We start from the raw sequence: 12,693 nt of genomic DNA, 5'->3' as shown, positions 1-12,693 counted from the left end.
AAATGTATGTAAAAACAGGATATTTACACCTCTTCTACTGGATGTGTGACACCCACTGGTGTAACTGGGAACTTCAGCTGGGGGAATGCCAGCTCAAGGGAGCTACATCAGTTTACATCAGCTGAAGTTCTGGCCCATGGACTGAAACTGTGTATCATCCTTAGAATGTGGCCTGTTTGAACATGACTTAGGTTTTCAGTGGAGATGCATAGATATTATTCATATCAAGTGTGACATCTTTGATGACAAGACTATGGGCCTGATTCTGATCTTATTTACACTGGTGTAAATTAGGAGCGTGGTAGCTCCCTGTAAGTCAGGGACACTTCAGTGGTGTTAGTGAGATCAAAAATCAAGCCTTCACTTTCTGTGTGAAGCTAACATTGGAAAGTGCACTCGTAGCTGACAGCTATGGCTATCCCCGACCATGTGACTCCTGTGCAAGCCTGTGCCATATGATGGCAAAATGAGCATATTACAGCTACGGTGTAATGTCAGATCATGCAAAATGTAATGTCAGGGAATGTAATATACTATAAAAATAGCAGAAGCAATGGGGTGGGGGATCAAACTCTGTGTTTTTTTTAAAACAAAAATAATAGAATGTCAAGATGCAAGGTTTGTCTCCTTGGTAACAAGGATCAGGTTTCTGAGCTGAGTTTGGATGGCTGTATAATACTTGAAAATATAATACCCCCTTAATAAAGGCACTTTTCAAACAAACATCACTGCTTTTAAAAAAATTGCATTATGATAAAATATTATTATAATTATTTCTTTTGTTGAGTAAAAGGGACAGCATCTCTTTAACGAATGGTATGCAGACATTAGACATGCAAACACAGAAGAAAAGAGATAATTAAAACAAGGTTTGTACAGGGTTTTCCATTTCATCGGTGCTGAATTGTTCTAAAACTGTCATATGGTCACTAATTGGAAAAAAGAACTGACGGAGCATCCATCTTTATATTATGGAATGAAAGATTCACACACCCTCTTTTAGACTGAATCATTGTTTTGAAGTAAATATAAATTTTTCAGGTGTGTTGATTTGATTTAATTTGACTTTGTTTTTGAAAGTCCAAATGTTACATTAGCTTAATTTATTTGGACATATTTGCTTTTTTTTAATTTTCACATTCTACACATTTGTTAGAGTTTTTTTTTTAAATCAAAATGAAAGAAAGAAGGAAGAGAAAGAAAATGGTTACTAAGAATGAAAAGTTGGAGAAGAACAGAATGGATGCAAAAACCATGGAAAAGTAAGGAGTGGGGAAGGGGTAAAAGAAAGAAAGAAAGAAAAAGAAAACCCTGATTTCTAACCATCTTTTTCTTCTGTGTGATGAAGCTTGGATGGGTATCTTCGGCAGATGCGCCATTTACCAAGACGCTTGAAGAAATTCTCCTCTTCATCTCGCCCATTCTCCAGGCCACCTCCTGGTCCACTTTCTGACAGCTTCACCGCACTAGTGAATTTCACCTGAACAAATGAGGAGGAGACAAGACTCATGTTCTGATGTGTTATAATTTCTCTACCAACTTTGCCATAGCAATGCAGCACTTAAGGACAGGCAGTAGTGTGGTACATTACTATAGCAACCGAATAGGAACTGTGCCCATATGCACCAGCTGAGGATATTAAGTATTCTGTAATTTGGCTAGGTAACCATTCCCCTTCTTTCACAGGGGTTCATACACATACAAGTAAGGAAAAAGCAGTCTGACCAACTAGTAAAGTACATTAAGTATATTCAGAGGACCCAGATAACTCTCTGTGTGAAAAGAACTAGCAGGAGAAATGAAATGTTAATTACACTGACACTTCATTCCTGTGACACTGTTCATATGGAAGACCAAAGAAGGCACAATGACAAATCTCTAGCCAGCCTATAACAAGAATGAAACATGGAGCATATTTAACCCAGTTTTCTTCACTTCCCCAGAAGGAAGTCTTGAGATGCTGCTAGATACCAGTCATTACACTCTTCCTTTTCTGTTATTGCTTAGACACACATCCCCCCTCCTCAATGCTATGAGAACATCATTTTACTGCCATCCTTATTCTATTACCTCCTCACTGCCTCTTAGCCTTTCAAATCACATGCATCCTCACAAAACTGTGTGTTTCAGCTGTTCCCTGATCTTTCCAAAGACCGACTGCTTCTAAAGGTCCTCTGCAGTGTATTTCTAGTGTGTCCTATACTACAGCACTGGGAGCTGCTTAGAAAAATATGGAAGGAGAATAATTTCTGTCCAGTTATGGACCATCTCCACTCTGCTCCGCCCTCCTCTCAAGGGAAGGGAAAAAGTCACCTGCCATTTTCAACCTCTTTCCTTGACGGAGGACCTGTCTTACATTATGCTCAAGGGACAAATCCTGCTGCCTCCCCCATAGTGGGATTATGCTGGACTTTGGGGAGAAGCAGGATTTGGGAGGTCTGCACAGGGGTGTGCGAGTGCAGCTCCACTGGATCTCTGTGCATGGAAGCACGCACGGCAGGGAGGAGCGTTGGTAACGGACCCGCCACTGAACGGACTCTCTGGCCTTTCACTTCTGTGAGGGCTGGAGTGGGAGAAAGCTAGGACCAAAGAGACTACTCCTGCCTTTTGTCTGGAACAGCTTCCAAGGAGCAGCTGTGCTACAATTCCATGGCCCAGGGGAAGGATTTCTCTTTCCCCCATCCCCCACCCGCTTCTTCCTGCAGACCTCCTGCAGCCAAGGTATTATGCTGGATGCTGAGCAGTAGATATGCTCCCAAATATGGAAAGACAGACTCCTCCTAGCCTTTGCAGGTGAGGAGTTGCACCGCTGTGGGCTCTCTACCTAAAGCCCCAGCTTCGAGGATTTTGTCTCTGGGTCCCATCAGCTGCAATATCCATGCTAATCATAGTATTTTCTCTGGGAGCTAGAAATGATCTATGAAGTAGCCAGACCCTATCCCTTTATCCTCCCTACTAATCTGAAAAAACACATTTACCTTGGAACTTTGTCTGATGAAAGACAGACGGTCTACAGAGCTGATATCCAGGAGGTCTTCCACCCCGTCAGCCAGCCCAGAGAGGGAAGAGCGTTTCAGCCAGTTCCCTGATGCAGATAAAGCCAGTCAGGACAATTCTGCAATTGTTCCAAGCTGAATACATCAGCAATACAGGCATATTTCTCTATAGCGCTGAAACAGTCATACCGTGACATGAGCAAAGGGTGAAGGACGAGGCGTGTTCATGCTACATGCATTAAAGATCATAGTTGAATTCATAACATGAGAGGCTGAGTTTTAGGACTGTAAAAGTTGAAAATCAACACGGGTCAGTGAGAAAGGATAAATTACATTTATTCTTCCTTTCTTATTGAAGTCTGCTTGGAAAGCTTCTCTTAGAGAGAAAGAAAGGATGGTCCAGTGATGACGGCTCCAGTCTAGGACTTAGGAACCCTGGGTTAAACTCCCTGGTCTGCCATAGACTTTCTGTGTGACCTTGGGCAAGTCATGTAGTCTCTCTCTGTCTCACTTCCCCATCTGTAAAATGGAGAAAATAGCTCTTCTCTACCTCACAAGGGGTGCTGTGAGAATAAATATATTAAAGATTGTAAGGCACTCAGACACTATGTATCTTTGCTATACAGTATCCAACACACGCACAGAACAGATCTATTCTATCTGCACATGCAGTACATAGATATAATATAAAGGGACATACATTTACCTATGGGGAGTTTGAGTTTCTTTCGGAGCGAGATCCGTCGGGAGCGGGAGCGGGAGCGCCTGTCGGTGGTCGTTCCAGAGAGAGCAGTGGTGCACTCCGATGTGTCCTGCTCTGACTGGCTGCTGGTATCACTTGCTGCACTTTGCGACTTGAACATCTTTCGCCAGAAGTCTTTGCGTCCCAGAACTGCCCCTTGCATTTGCTCATCACTGCGAGAGAACAACACAGGGTTAAAAATACCTCGCTGTGGTTTGTATGCTGCTAAGTACATTTGAACAAGTTTCCCCTCTTCCAACCTCTCTTTGTTCCTTGTCATATGTTACTCTAAAAATTTAAACTTATTCTTCTTGATGTAATTTGTTAAGCTAGACAGTGTTCTCAGTATTGCACAATGAAGACACATTTTACCCTGGAGACTTTACAGTCTAAAAAGTCATTCTGTTTTTTGTCATTATGCTAAAGCAGCATTTCTCAAACTTGGATCTGCAGACCTGGTACTCCAGGGGGTCCGCAAGTCATGCCTGGGGCCACTGGCTCCGCTGATCAACTCCTCCCCCTCCCTCTCAGTGCCTACTGCATGCCATGGAACAGCTGTTCAACAGCATGCAGGAGGTATTGGGAGGGAGGGGGATGAGCTGGGATGGGGCGCACTCAGGGGAGGGGGCAGAAAGAGGCGGGGAAGAGGAGGGGCAGGGATGGAGTCGGGGTGGGACCTTGGGGGAAGGGGTGGAGTGGGGACGGGGCCTGGGGCTGAGCAAGGGGTTTAGGGGTCAGCGAAAAATTTTAAATCATAATGCAGGTCTTTGGGTTGCTAAAGTTTGAGAACCGCTGTGCTAAAGAATCATCCTCTATTTGGTCAAAGTGACCACTAATGTACAGGACCAATGCTTTTCAAGACTGTGTCCCTTACAAAGTGTTTGTATATCAAAATATCATTTCAATACTGTGTGTAACTATATGAAATCACAATTCTTAGCAATCTTTTAGAATAATGACACTATATTCTGCTGCATACCTGAGACCCCAAAGTTCTGTGGCAGGACTGTGAGCAGAATGACTAATTCTAATTTTTCTCAGGAGATTCAAATTTTCTGTTCTCTTTACAATCGCACCATCAGATGAAAGTTTCAGAAAGTTTCATATTCATAAACAACCCTTTCTGGACTTTCCTCTTTTCTGTATTCTGGATTTTAATTGGCAAATCTATCTCCACTCCAGGAGAATACAGATTTGAGAGACATACAAAGGCTGGGCAAAAGAACTAACTACAACATTCAGATCTCAAAGCCAACCTCTTTTTCATAAATTTAGGGTTTAGCCTTTAATTTCAACAAATCTTCTTTTGCTACAGAAAGTTTGAATAACTTCTGGACTAAAGGATGACCCTGAAACATTTAACAGAGCAGCACAATACAATAATCACCCTTAAACACTGTCTAATTTTGACTTAAAATAACTAGATTGTTCCCTCATTATTTGCAGTATTCCCTACACTTCTCTAGACTTGATATAGGGAATATTACAAATACTGAAGAAAAATTATATAGCTTTCTAAGGGCTTGTCTACACTGGAACTTCCAGGAAAGTTAATCCGAATCACTGCCAAAGTGAATTTAGCTAAACCAAATTAAAGTCATTTTAATTCTGAGCAGCAGCATCCACACAGGAATTTAATGCTGTCATAAATATAAAGGGAAGGGTAATCACCTTTAAAATCCCTCCTGGCCAGAGGAAAAATCCTTTCACCTGTAAAGGGTTAAGAAGCTAAAGGTAACCTCGCTGGCACCTGACCAAGATGACCAATGAGGAGACAAGATACTTTCAAAAGCTGGGAGGAGGGACAAAAACAAAGGGTCTGTGTCTGTCTGTGTGATGCTTTTGCCGGGACAGAACAGGAATGGAGTTTTAGAATTTAGTAAGTAATCTAGCTAGGTATGTGTTAGATTATGATTTCTTTAAATGGCTGAGAAAACAGCTGTGCTGAATAGAATGAATATTCCTGTCTGTGTGTCTTTTTTGTAATTTAAGGTTTTGCCTAGAGGGATTCTCTACGTTTTGAATCTAATTACCCTGTAAGGTATTTACCATCCTGATTTTACAGAGGTGATTCTTTTTACTGTTTCTTCTATTAAAATGTTTCTTTTCAAGAACTGAATGCTTTTTTCATTGCCCTAAGATCCAAGGGTTTGGGTCTGTGGTCACCTATGCAAATTGGTGAGGATTTTTACCAAACCTTCCCCAGGAAGTGGGGTGCAAGGGTTGGGAGGATTTTCATAGATTCATAGATATTTAGGTCAGAAGGGACCATTATGATCATCTAGTCTGACCTCCTGCACAACGCAGGCCACAGAATTTCACCCACCACTCCTACAAAAAAAACCTCACACCTATATCTGTGCTATTGAAGTCCTCAAATTGTAGTTTAAAGACCTCAAGGAGCAGAGAATCCTCCAGCAAGTGACCCGTGCCCCATGCTACAGAGGAAGGCGAAAAACCTCCAGGGCCTCTTCCAATCTGCCCTGGAGGAAAATTCCTTCCCAACCCCAAATATGGCGATCAGCTAAACCCTGAGCATATGGGCAAGATTCATCAGCCAGATACTACAGAAAATTCTTTCCCAGGTAACTTGGATCTTACCCCATCTAAAACCCATCACAGGCCATTGGGCCTATTTACCATGAATATTTAATTACCAAAACCATGTTATCCCATCATACCATCTCCTCCATAAACTCATCGAGTTTAATCTTAAAGCAAGATAGATCTTTTGCCCCCACTACTTCCCTCGGAAGGCTATTCCAAAACTTCACTCCTCTGATGGTTAGAAACCTTCGTCTAATTTCTAATCTAAATTTCCTAGTGGCCAGTTTATATCCATTTGTTCTTGTGTCCACATTGGTACTGAGTTTAAATAATTCCTCTCCCTCTCTGGTATTTATCCCTCTGATATATTTATAGAGAGCAATCATATCTCCCCTCAGCCTTCTTTTAGTTAGGCTAAACAAGCCAAGCTCCCTGAGTCTCCTTTCATAAGACAAGTTTTCCATTCCTCGGATCATCCTAGTAGCCCTTCTCTGTACCTGTTCCAGTTTGAATTCATCCTTCTTAAACATGGGAGACCAGAACTGCACACAGTACTCCAGGTGAGGTCTCACCAGTGCCTTATATAACGGTACTAAAACCTCCTTATCCCTACTGGAAATACCTCTCCTGATGCATCCCAAGACGACATTAGCTTTTTTCACAGCAATATCACATTGGCAGCTCATAGTCATCCTATGATCAACCAATACTCCAAGGTCCTTTTCCTCCTCCGTTACTTCTAGTTGATGCGTCCCTAGCTTATAACTAAAATTCTTGTTATTAATCCCTAAATGCATGACCTTACACTTCTCACTATTAAATTTCATCCTATTCCTATTACTCCAGTTTACAAGGTCATCCAGATCCTCCTGTAGGGTATCCCTGTCCTTCTCTAAATTAGCAATACCTCCCAGCTTTGTATCATCTGCAAACTTTAGTAGCACACTCCCACTTTTTGTGCCCAGGTCAGTAATAAAAAGATTAAGATTGGTCCCAAAACCGATCCCTGAGGAACTCCACTGGTAACCTCCCTCCAACTTGACAGTTCACCTTTCAGTAGGACCCGTTGTAGTCTCCCCTTTAACCAATTCCCTATCCACCTTTCAATATTCCTATTGATTTTGGGGGGGAAGACGTTTCCAAAGAACACTTTCCTAATAAAAATAAACCCAGATAAATGTTTGATGGTGGCAGTGGAAGTCCAAGGGTAAAATAGTTTGTACCTTGGGGAAGTTTTAACCTAAGCTGGTAAAAGTAAGCTTAGGAGGTTTTCATGCAGGTCCCCACATCTGTACCCTAGAGTTCAGAATAGGGAAGGAACCTTGACAAATGCAATTTTACTAATCCACTTCAAATTCACACTTTTAGTTAATTTGGATTAATTTTCCTGGCTGTCCCTGTGTAGGCAAGCCTTAAGGCAACTGAAAGTTTCTAAGGGTGACCTTTTGTATTGCTGTGGGTATCTTTCCATTGTTTTAGAGCATGAGTAATATTGAAATAGTGACCTCAGCACATACAGCAATAGTTGCAAATCTATTGCATAAAATATACACAAGCTTCCATTTTCACCTCTGATCGAGTCAGAACGGCAGTGTGTGTTTAGAAATGGGCCCAAGGCCTAATCCTTGTTCCAAAATCTAGATCCTAGCTTCTCTTAAACTCAGATGGGTTCAGATTCAGTATACTGCTCTTAACTCACCTCAGCGTACAATACTAAAGCACTCATCTATCGCTGAACCCTGTATTCTAGCTGATATTAAAGACCCTATGGATGTAGGAGAGTTATCTCCTTTTGTTCTTGCCCACCAGCATAAATCAGGCTACTGGGCCCCAGCAGTGGGAAAGCTGCCGTGGCATAAGATGACAAAAAAACCTATCTGTAAGAAGACGCATTTGAGCCCAGAATGTATCAAAAACTGGGCAGTGTTAGCCACATCCTTTCCCAGGCTAAGTTTATCAGGGTAAGTCGATTCAATGCATCTACTGGCAGAGCTTCTATGGACTAAAGCTACACTGCACCTGACATAACCCCCTGGGGTAAATCCCACCCCCTGCATCCTGGTGCAGGGCAATGTTGTTTGCATAGCCTTGCACCATCTGTGGTGTCTCTTGGCCCACAGTTTTTAACCTTTCCCAGCCTACCATTTTGAATGTTAGGAACAGTCTTTATTTCATTATCAGCACATCATTTGAATGTGTGGGTTATCACTCTCCTAGGACATGATGATTTAACCATGAATGGGAAAGCAATGTCTAAAGAAAACCTCTCTGAGCCACATATTAGTCTTGTATTACAGGTTTCTAAGAGTAAAGAGCAAAACAAGAACTGAACAAAGATTTGATCAGTTGGGACACTGGTCTATCAACGTGAGATTTTCAAGAGCGCTGATTTTGCTCACCACGTACGGATCTTCGGACTGGGCAAAACCTCCAAATAAATCAGACTAAAACATAAATCAATTCACCACTCATTTGTTTTGTTTAACTACTCTGACCATGCTTGCTAATTAGAAAATGTTATTTCCCCTTAAAGCAGGGCTTGGCTCCTTCACAATCCATCTTCTCCCACTTGATCTTGCAATCAAGTCATAACGTTGCATTTGTGATTACACAATCATTTCCATGGCAAAAGAGATTATTCTCTGCAGATTCAAGTAGATCAGCATGAGGAGGAAAGATTGAGAGAGAGAGAGAGAGAGAAAAATACCCCAGCTGGGGCCTACTGTCCCACCACAGGATATGAACAGCTTCCTCTGAATTCGGAAGATCTGTTAGGTCTTCAAAGAAGAACTGACACAGGGAACTACCGCTATCTTCTCTAAAGACACCCATCTTCACACATCTCCACTACTGGTGACCAAAAAAGCCAAGGAAGTTTCCACCAAGAGAAGAAAACTGAAAAAATATGACAGGTAATGCAAGAGGCAGCAGTAAATAACTAAAGATAATTTAATTACAGAATTAATAACAAGAGTCTTCAAATATGTTAAGGGCGGTTATAAAGAGAACTGTGATCAACTGATCTCCATGTCCATTGAAGGTTAGACAAGATCTGTAGCAAGGGAGATTTAGGTTAGCTATAAGGAAAAACTTTCTAACTGTAAGGATAGCTAAATAGTGACACAGGCTTGCAAGGGGAGGTTGTGGCATGCCTATCATTGGAGGTTTTAAAGAACAGGTTAGACAAACACCTGTCAGGGATGGCCTAGGTTACTTGGCAGGGGGATGGACTTGATGACCTCTAGGGGTCCCTTCCAGCCCTCTATTTCTAAGATTCTATGAATATTTCTATGATTCAATTCATTTTGGGGGGGGAAAATAACAAAATCAGTGTGACTCAAAAAAGGGAAAAACAAAGAAGAGGAAGATGCTAAAGCTGGAGGGTTTTCTTGAGAACTGTCACTTTTTGTTAGACTGTAAGTTCCTTTGGCAGAGATCATCTTTCCATTACATATGCATACAGCACCTAGCACGATGGGTCTCCAGTCTATAGCTGGGGCCTCTAGGCATTGCCCCAATACAAATACAAAAATAATAATCAGAAAGCCGGTAGTGCAGCTCTGCTGATAAGGCAAGTGCAACAACCCAAGGGTGAGAAATGAACCAACCACTGGATGAATTAAGGGGCATGTAGTTATCCCACCAGTGTCGTTTTTAGATTTCCTGCAGGAGCAACAGCTTAGAATGCTGAGACCTACCTGGTATCACGTCTGGAGCATGGACGCACAAACAGGGAATTGCTCTGATGATGAGAATAAATGTTCTATTTATTGCTCAGTCATGGTTAGAAGTGCATTGGCAAATTTTGTTGCAATTTCATTTTGTGCTGTTCCATTTTGCGCTGGCCTGTGATGCCAGCTTTAATGTATCTTCCTCTGATACATGGTGGTACGGAAGGTGGGCATTTGTTGGACATAACCTGTAAGTTCAGCAGCAGCTAAACAAACACTCAGTACATTTCTTGTATCACCCACAGAGAAGAACCCTAACTGAACAGCTGATTGCTACTACCACAGTGGGAAATTCTCTGGTACAACACATTCAAACTACAAAATATTTACTTACTGCTCTGGGGTCTGCTGAGGACGGCTGGAGATGTAACTACGACATTCATCAGGGGCAGATGATGCCTGGCCTTTATCAATAACAACACTTCCCACCTCAGATCTATGCAGACAATACAGACAGTCAAATAACGTTAACAGATGGCATATCTTGCTTCTCATATAATTAACATTGTTCCCCGATCACTGAATCCAGCACTTCTGAAAAACAAATTTAAATGTGTGCCCCCATTACAGCAACTGGCCTGCCTATGCACATATAAAAAATGTATTGGGACAGGGACCTAAGGCCAAGATTAGAGTCTTGCATGGGACTTTCTTAAAATCTCACTCCCGCTACTATGGCAGTGGGTTCTGCGGAACCTGCAGGATTCTAGTTCTGCTGCAGGGTTCTACACTAGTCACGCACAGGGCTCTACCCAAGATTTTCAAAAGCTACTAGCAATGTTGGAGCCTCATTTTGTGAATGCTCAGTCTGAGGTGCCTTAAAGAAGGCAGATTATCAGAAAGTATTGACCGCATACTTTTGGCAATCTTGGCCAGTGTGGTCTGCGTGTCTCCGAGGCCAAGAAAAGCATGCAACAAATCTGATGCTGCCAGTTTACACGAGACGAATTCATTTAGTTCCATTTGAAGCTCCCTTTTTGATCCATACTTCTTCTTTTGTCTCATACTTGAATGCAACACATCCCACATCCCAAGACAGCATGTCAAATAAATAAAGCAACCTAGGTTTCTTTTGTATCATGCTCCCCACACCTGAGCATCGGCATTCAGACCAACAGCTCTCCGCACCTCAAGGTACTGATGCTAATACTAAGCCATGTCCACATGATGTTGGGGGGTGGGGATTGCAATCATCCCTTCACACACAACCTCCATCCCTCCTCTTTCTTTCTCCTTCCCTGTGAATTTCCACTGCTTTGCTATCTTACTTCCTTTGTACCAGTTATTTCTGTTAGGATCCACATTTTTCATGGCTACTTCCACAGCTGCCTCACTTTATTAAAATTTAAGTGTGGCTTCTGTCACTGCCACACTCAAGTCCTGTACATTAGGAGCGGACATGTGCTAACAAGATGAAAACAAGCAACCCCTTGTACTTTCCTACATTTGTGTCTGTCGTCAGATGTTTGGCTGCCTGTGTGTGTTCTCCCTGTGTGCTGTCCCAGCTCTGTGCAACAGCTGGCACAGCAGATCTCGAGTGAACCGCCCAATAACCACAAAATTCATTTAGGTATGAAGGCGCTTGGTCAGGTTGACTGCCGACGAAGCACGGTGCTAATGCCCCAGCTCAATGGTTACAGGTACACTAACACGTGTATGCTCGTGACAATGGATCGGCTCAGTTAGTGGTGGGACTTTCCACTATCCCTGAGGCCAGACAAAGATATTGCCTCTGAGATACATCTTTATACACCAAAACAAACAAGTTACATATCACTCTTGACTTATCAGGGTGCCATCCTCTGACATACTGGGTGCCAGCCATTGCCTTGTACCTGTATCTTGTTTATTGAGGTGTTCTGGTACCTGCTTTCTGGAATGTGCTTCCGTGAGTGTTTTGTGCCGAGCACCTCTTAGGAATATGTGGCTTTACAGTATCAACCTTATGCTTGCCAAATTCCGTGAGCAGGGCCTGCTTCTTGCTCTCAACTTAACTTTGCTTTATATTAGCAAGTTTTGACCATTACGTTAGCCCAGGCCTCTGATACAAGGCCTTATGTTTCAGGCCCTCTTACTACAGTGTTCAGCATAATAAGTTATACAACAGTATATAAATCATTCAGACACAAATCTCTCCCAGACACAAACTTTTTGCTCCCCGGAGGTTTCAGATCCTGCTCCGTTGTTTCATCTGTTTTCTTCCCTGGAATTAACTTTTCAGCACTGTCCAAAAGGGCGCTCAGTGCCACCCTTCTAAAAACATTCCCATGAGCCTCCTTGATAAATTGGACCAATTGCCGGATGTCACAGTACAATCCCTGAATAACAAAAGGAGAGAGAGAGAGAGAGGGACAAAGAGAGCTGTGTTACTCAGTTTGCATACAAGCAGGGAGGGAAACAAATATTCCTTTTGTATGCAGCTAGGGTGATGCACTAGATCATGAAGAATTGCATACCTCAATAATTTTGCCAGCTGTTGTCTGTTTGTTCTTTACTTACAGGTTTATGTTTTTTCATTAGGGTCAAATGTTTCTCTTTGTAAGAGGAAAATCAATCCAGGAGCCAGCTAAGAGACTCTGTAACCACCTGGGGCGAACTCTTTTGATAACGTAATCTATGAGTTACTGATCTGCTTGATGGTGTACATGACTAGTTTTTAAATTATCATCATTATTAA

General features: G+C 42.3%; 1 protein-coding gene across 3 annotated transcripts in view; it reads right to left on the bottom strand.

Moving 5' to 3' along the window:
• UNC80 (unc-80 subunit of NALCN channel complex) overlaps positions 1-12,693 on the bottom strand; it is a 187,411-nt gene that overhangs the window by 115,031 nt on the left and 59,687 nt on the right. For 2 of the 3 annotated variants that reach the window (XM_077829945.1, XM_077829946.1), the window contains exons 17-21: positions 12,165-12,334; positions 10,351-10,452; positions 3,697-3,911; positions 2,979-3,085; positions 1,384-1,480 (exon numbers count right to left, since the gene is read on the bottom strand). In XM_077829945.1, the coding sequence (XP_077686071.1) occupies positions 1,384-1,480; positions 2,979-3,085; positions 3,697-3,911; positions 10,351-10,452; positions 12,165-12,334 (691 nt within the window). The remainder of the gene's footprint in view (positions 1-1,383; positions 1,481-2,978; positions 3,086-3,696; positions 3,912-10,350; positions 10,453-12,164; positions 12,335-12,693) is intronic. The other variant, XM_077829944.1, reaches the window with a different exon arrangement.

This window comes from Eretmochelys imbricata, chromosome 11 (genome assembly GCF_965152235.1).
Source record: "Eretmochelys imbricata isolate rEreImb1 chromosome 11, rEreImb1.hap1, whole genome shotgun sequence".
NCBI lineage: Eukaryota > Metazoa > Chordata > Testudines > Cheloniidae > Eretmochelys > Eretmochelys imbricata.
The sequence above is the reverse complement of the archived record's forward strand: the minus strand, read 5'-3'. Positions and strand labels throughout refer to the sequence as shown.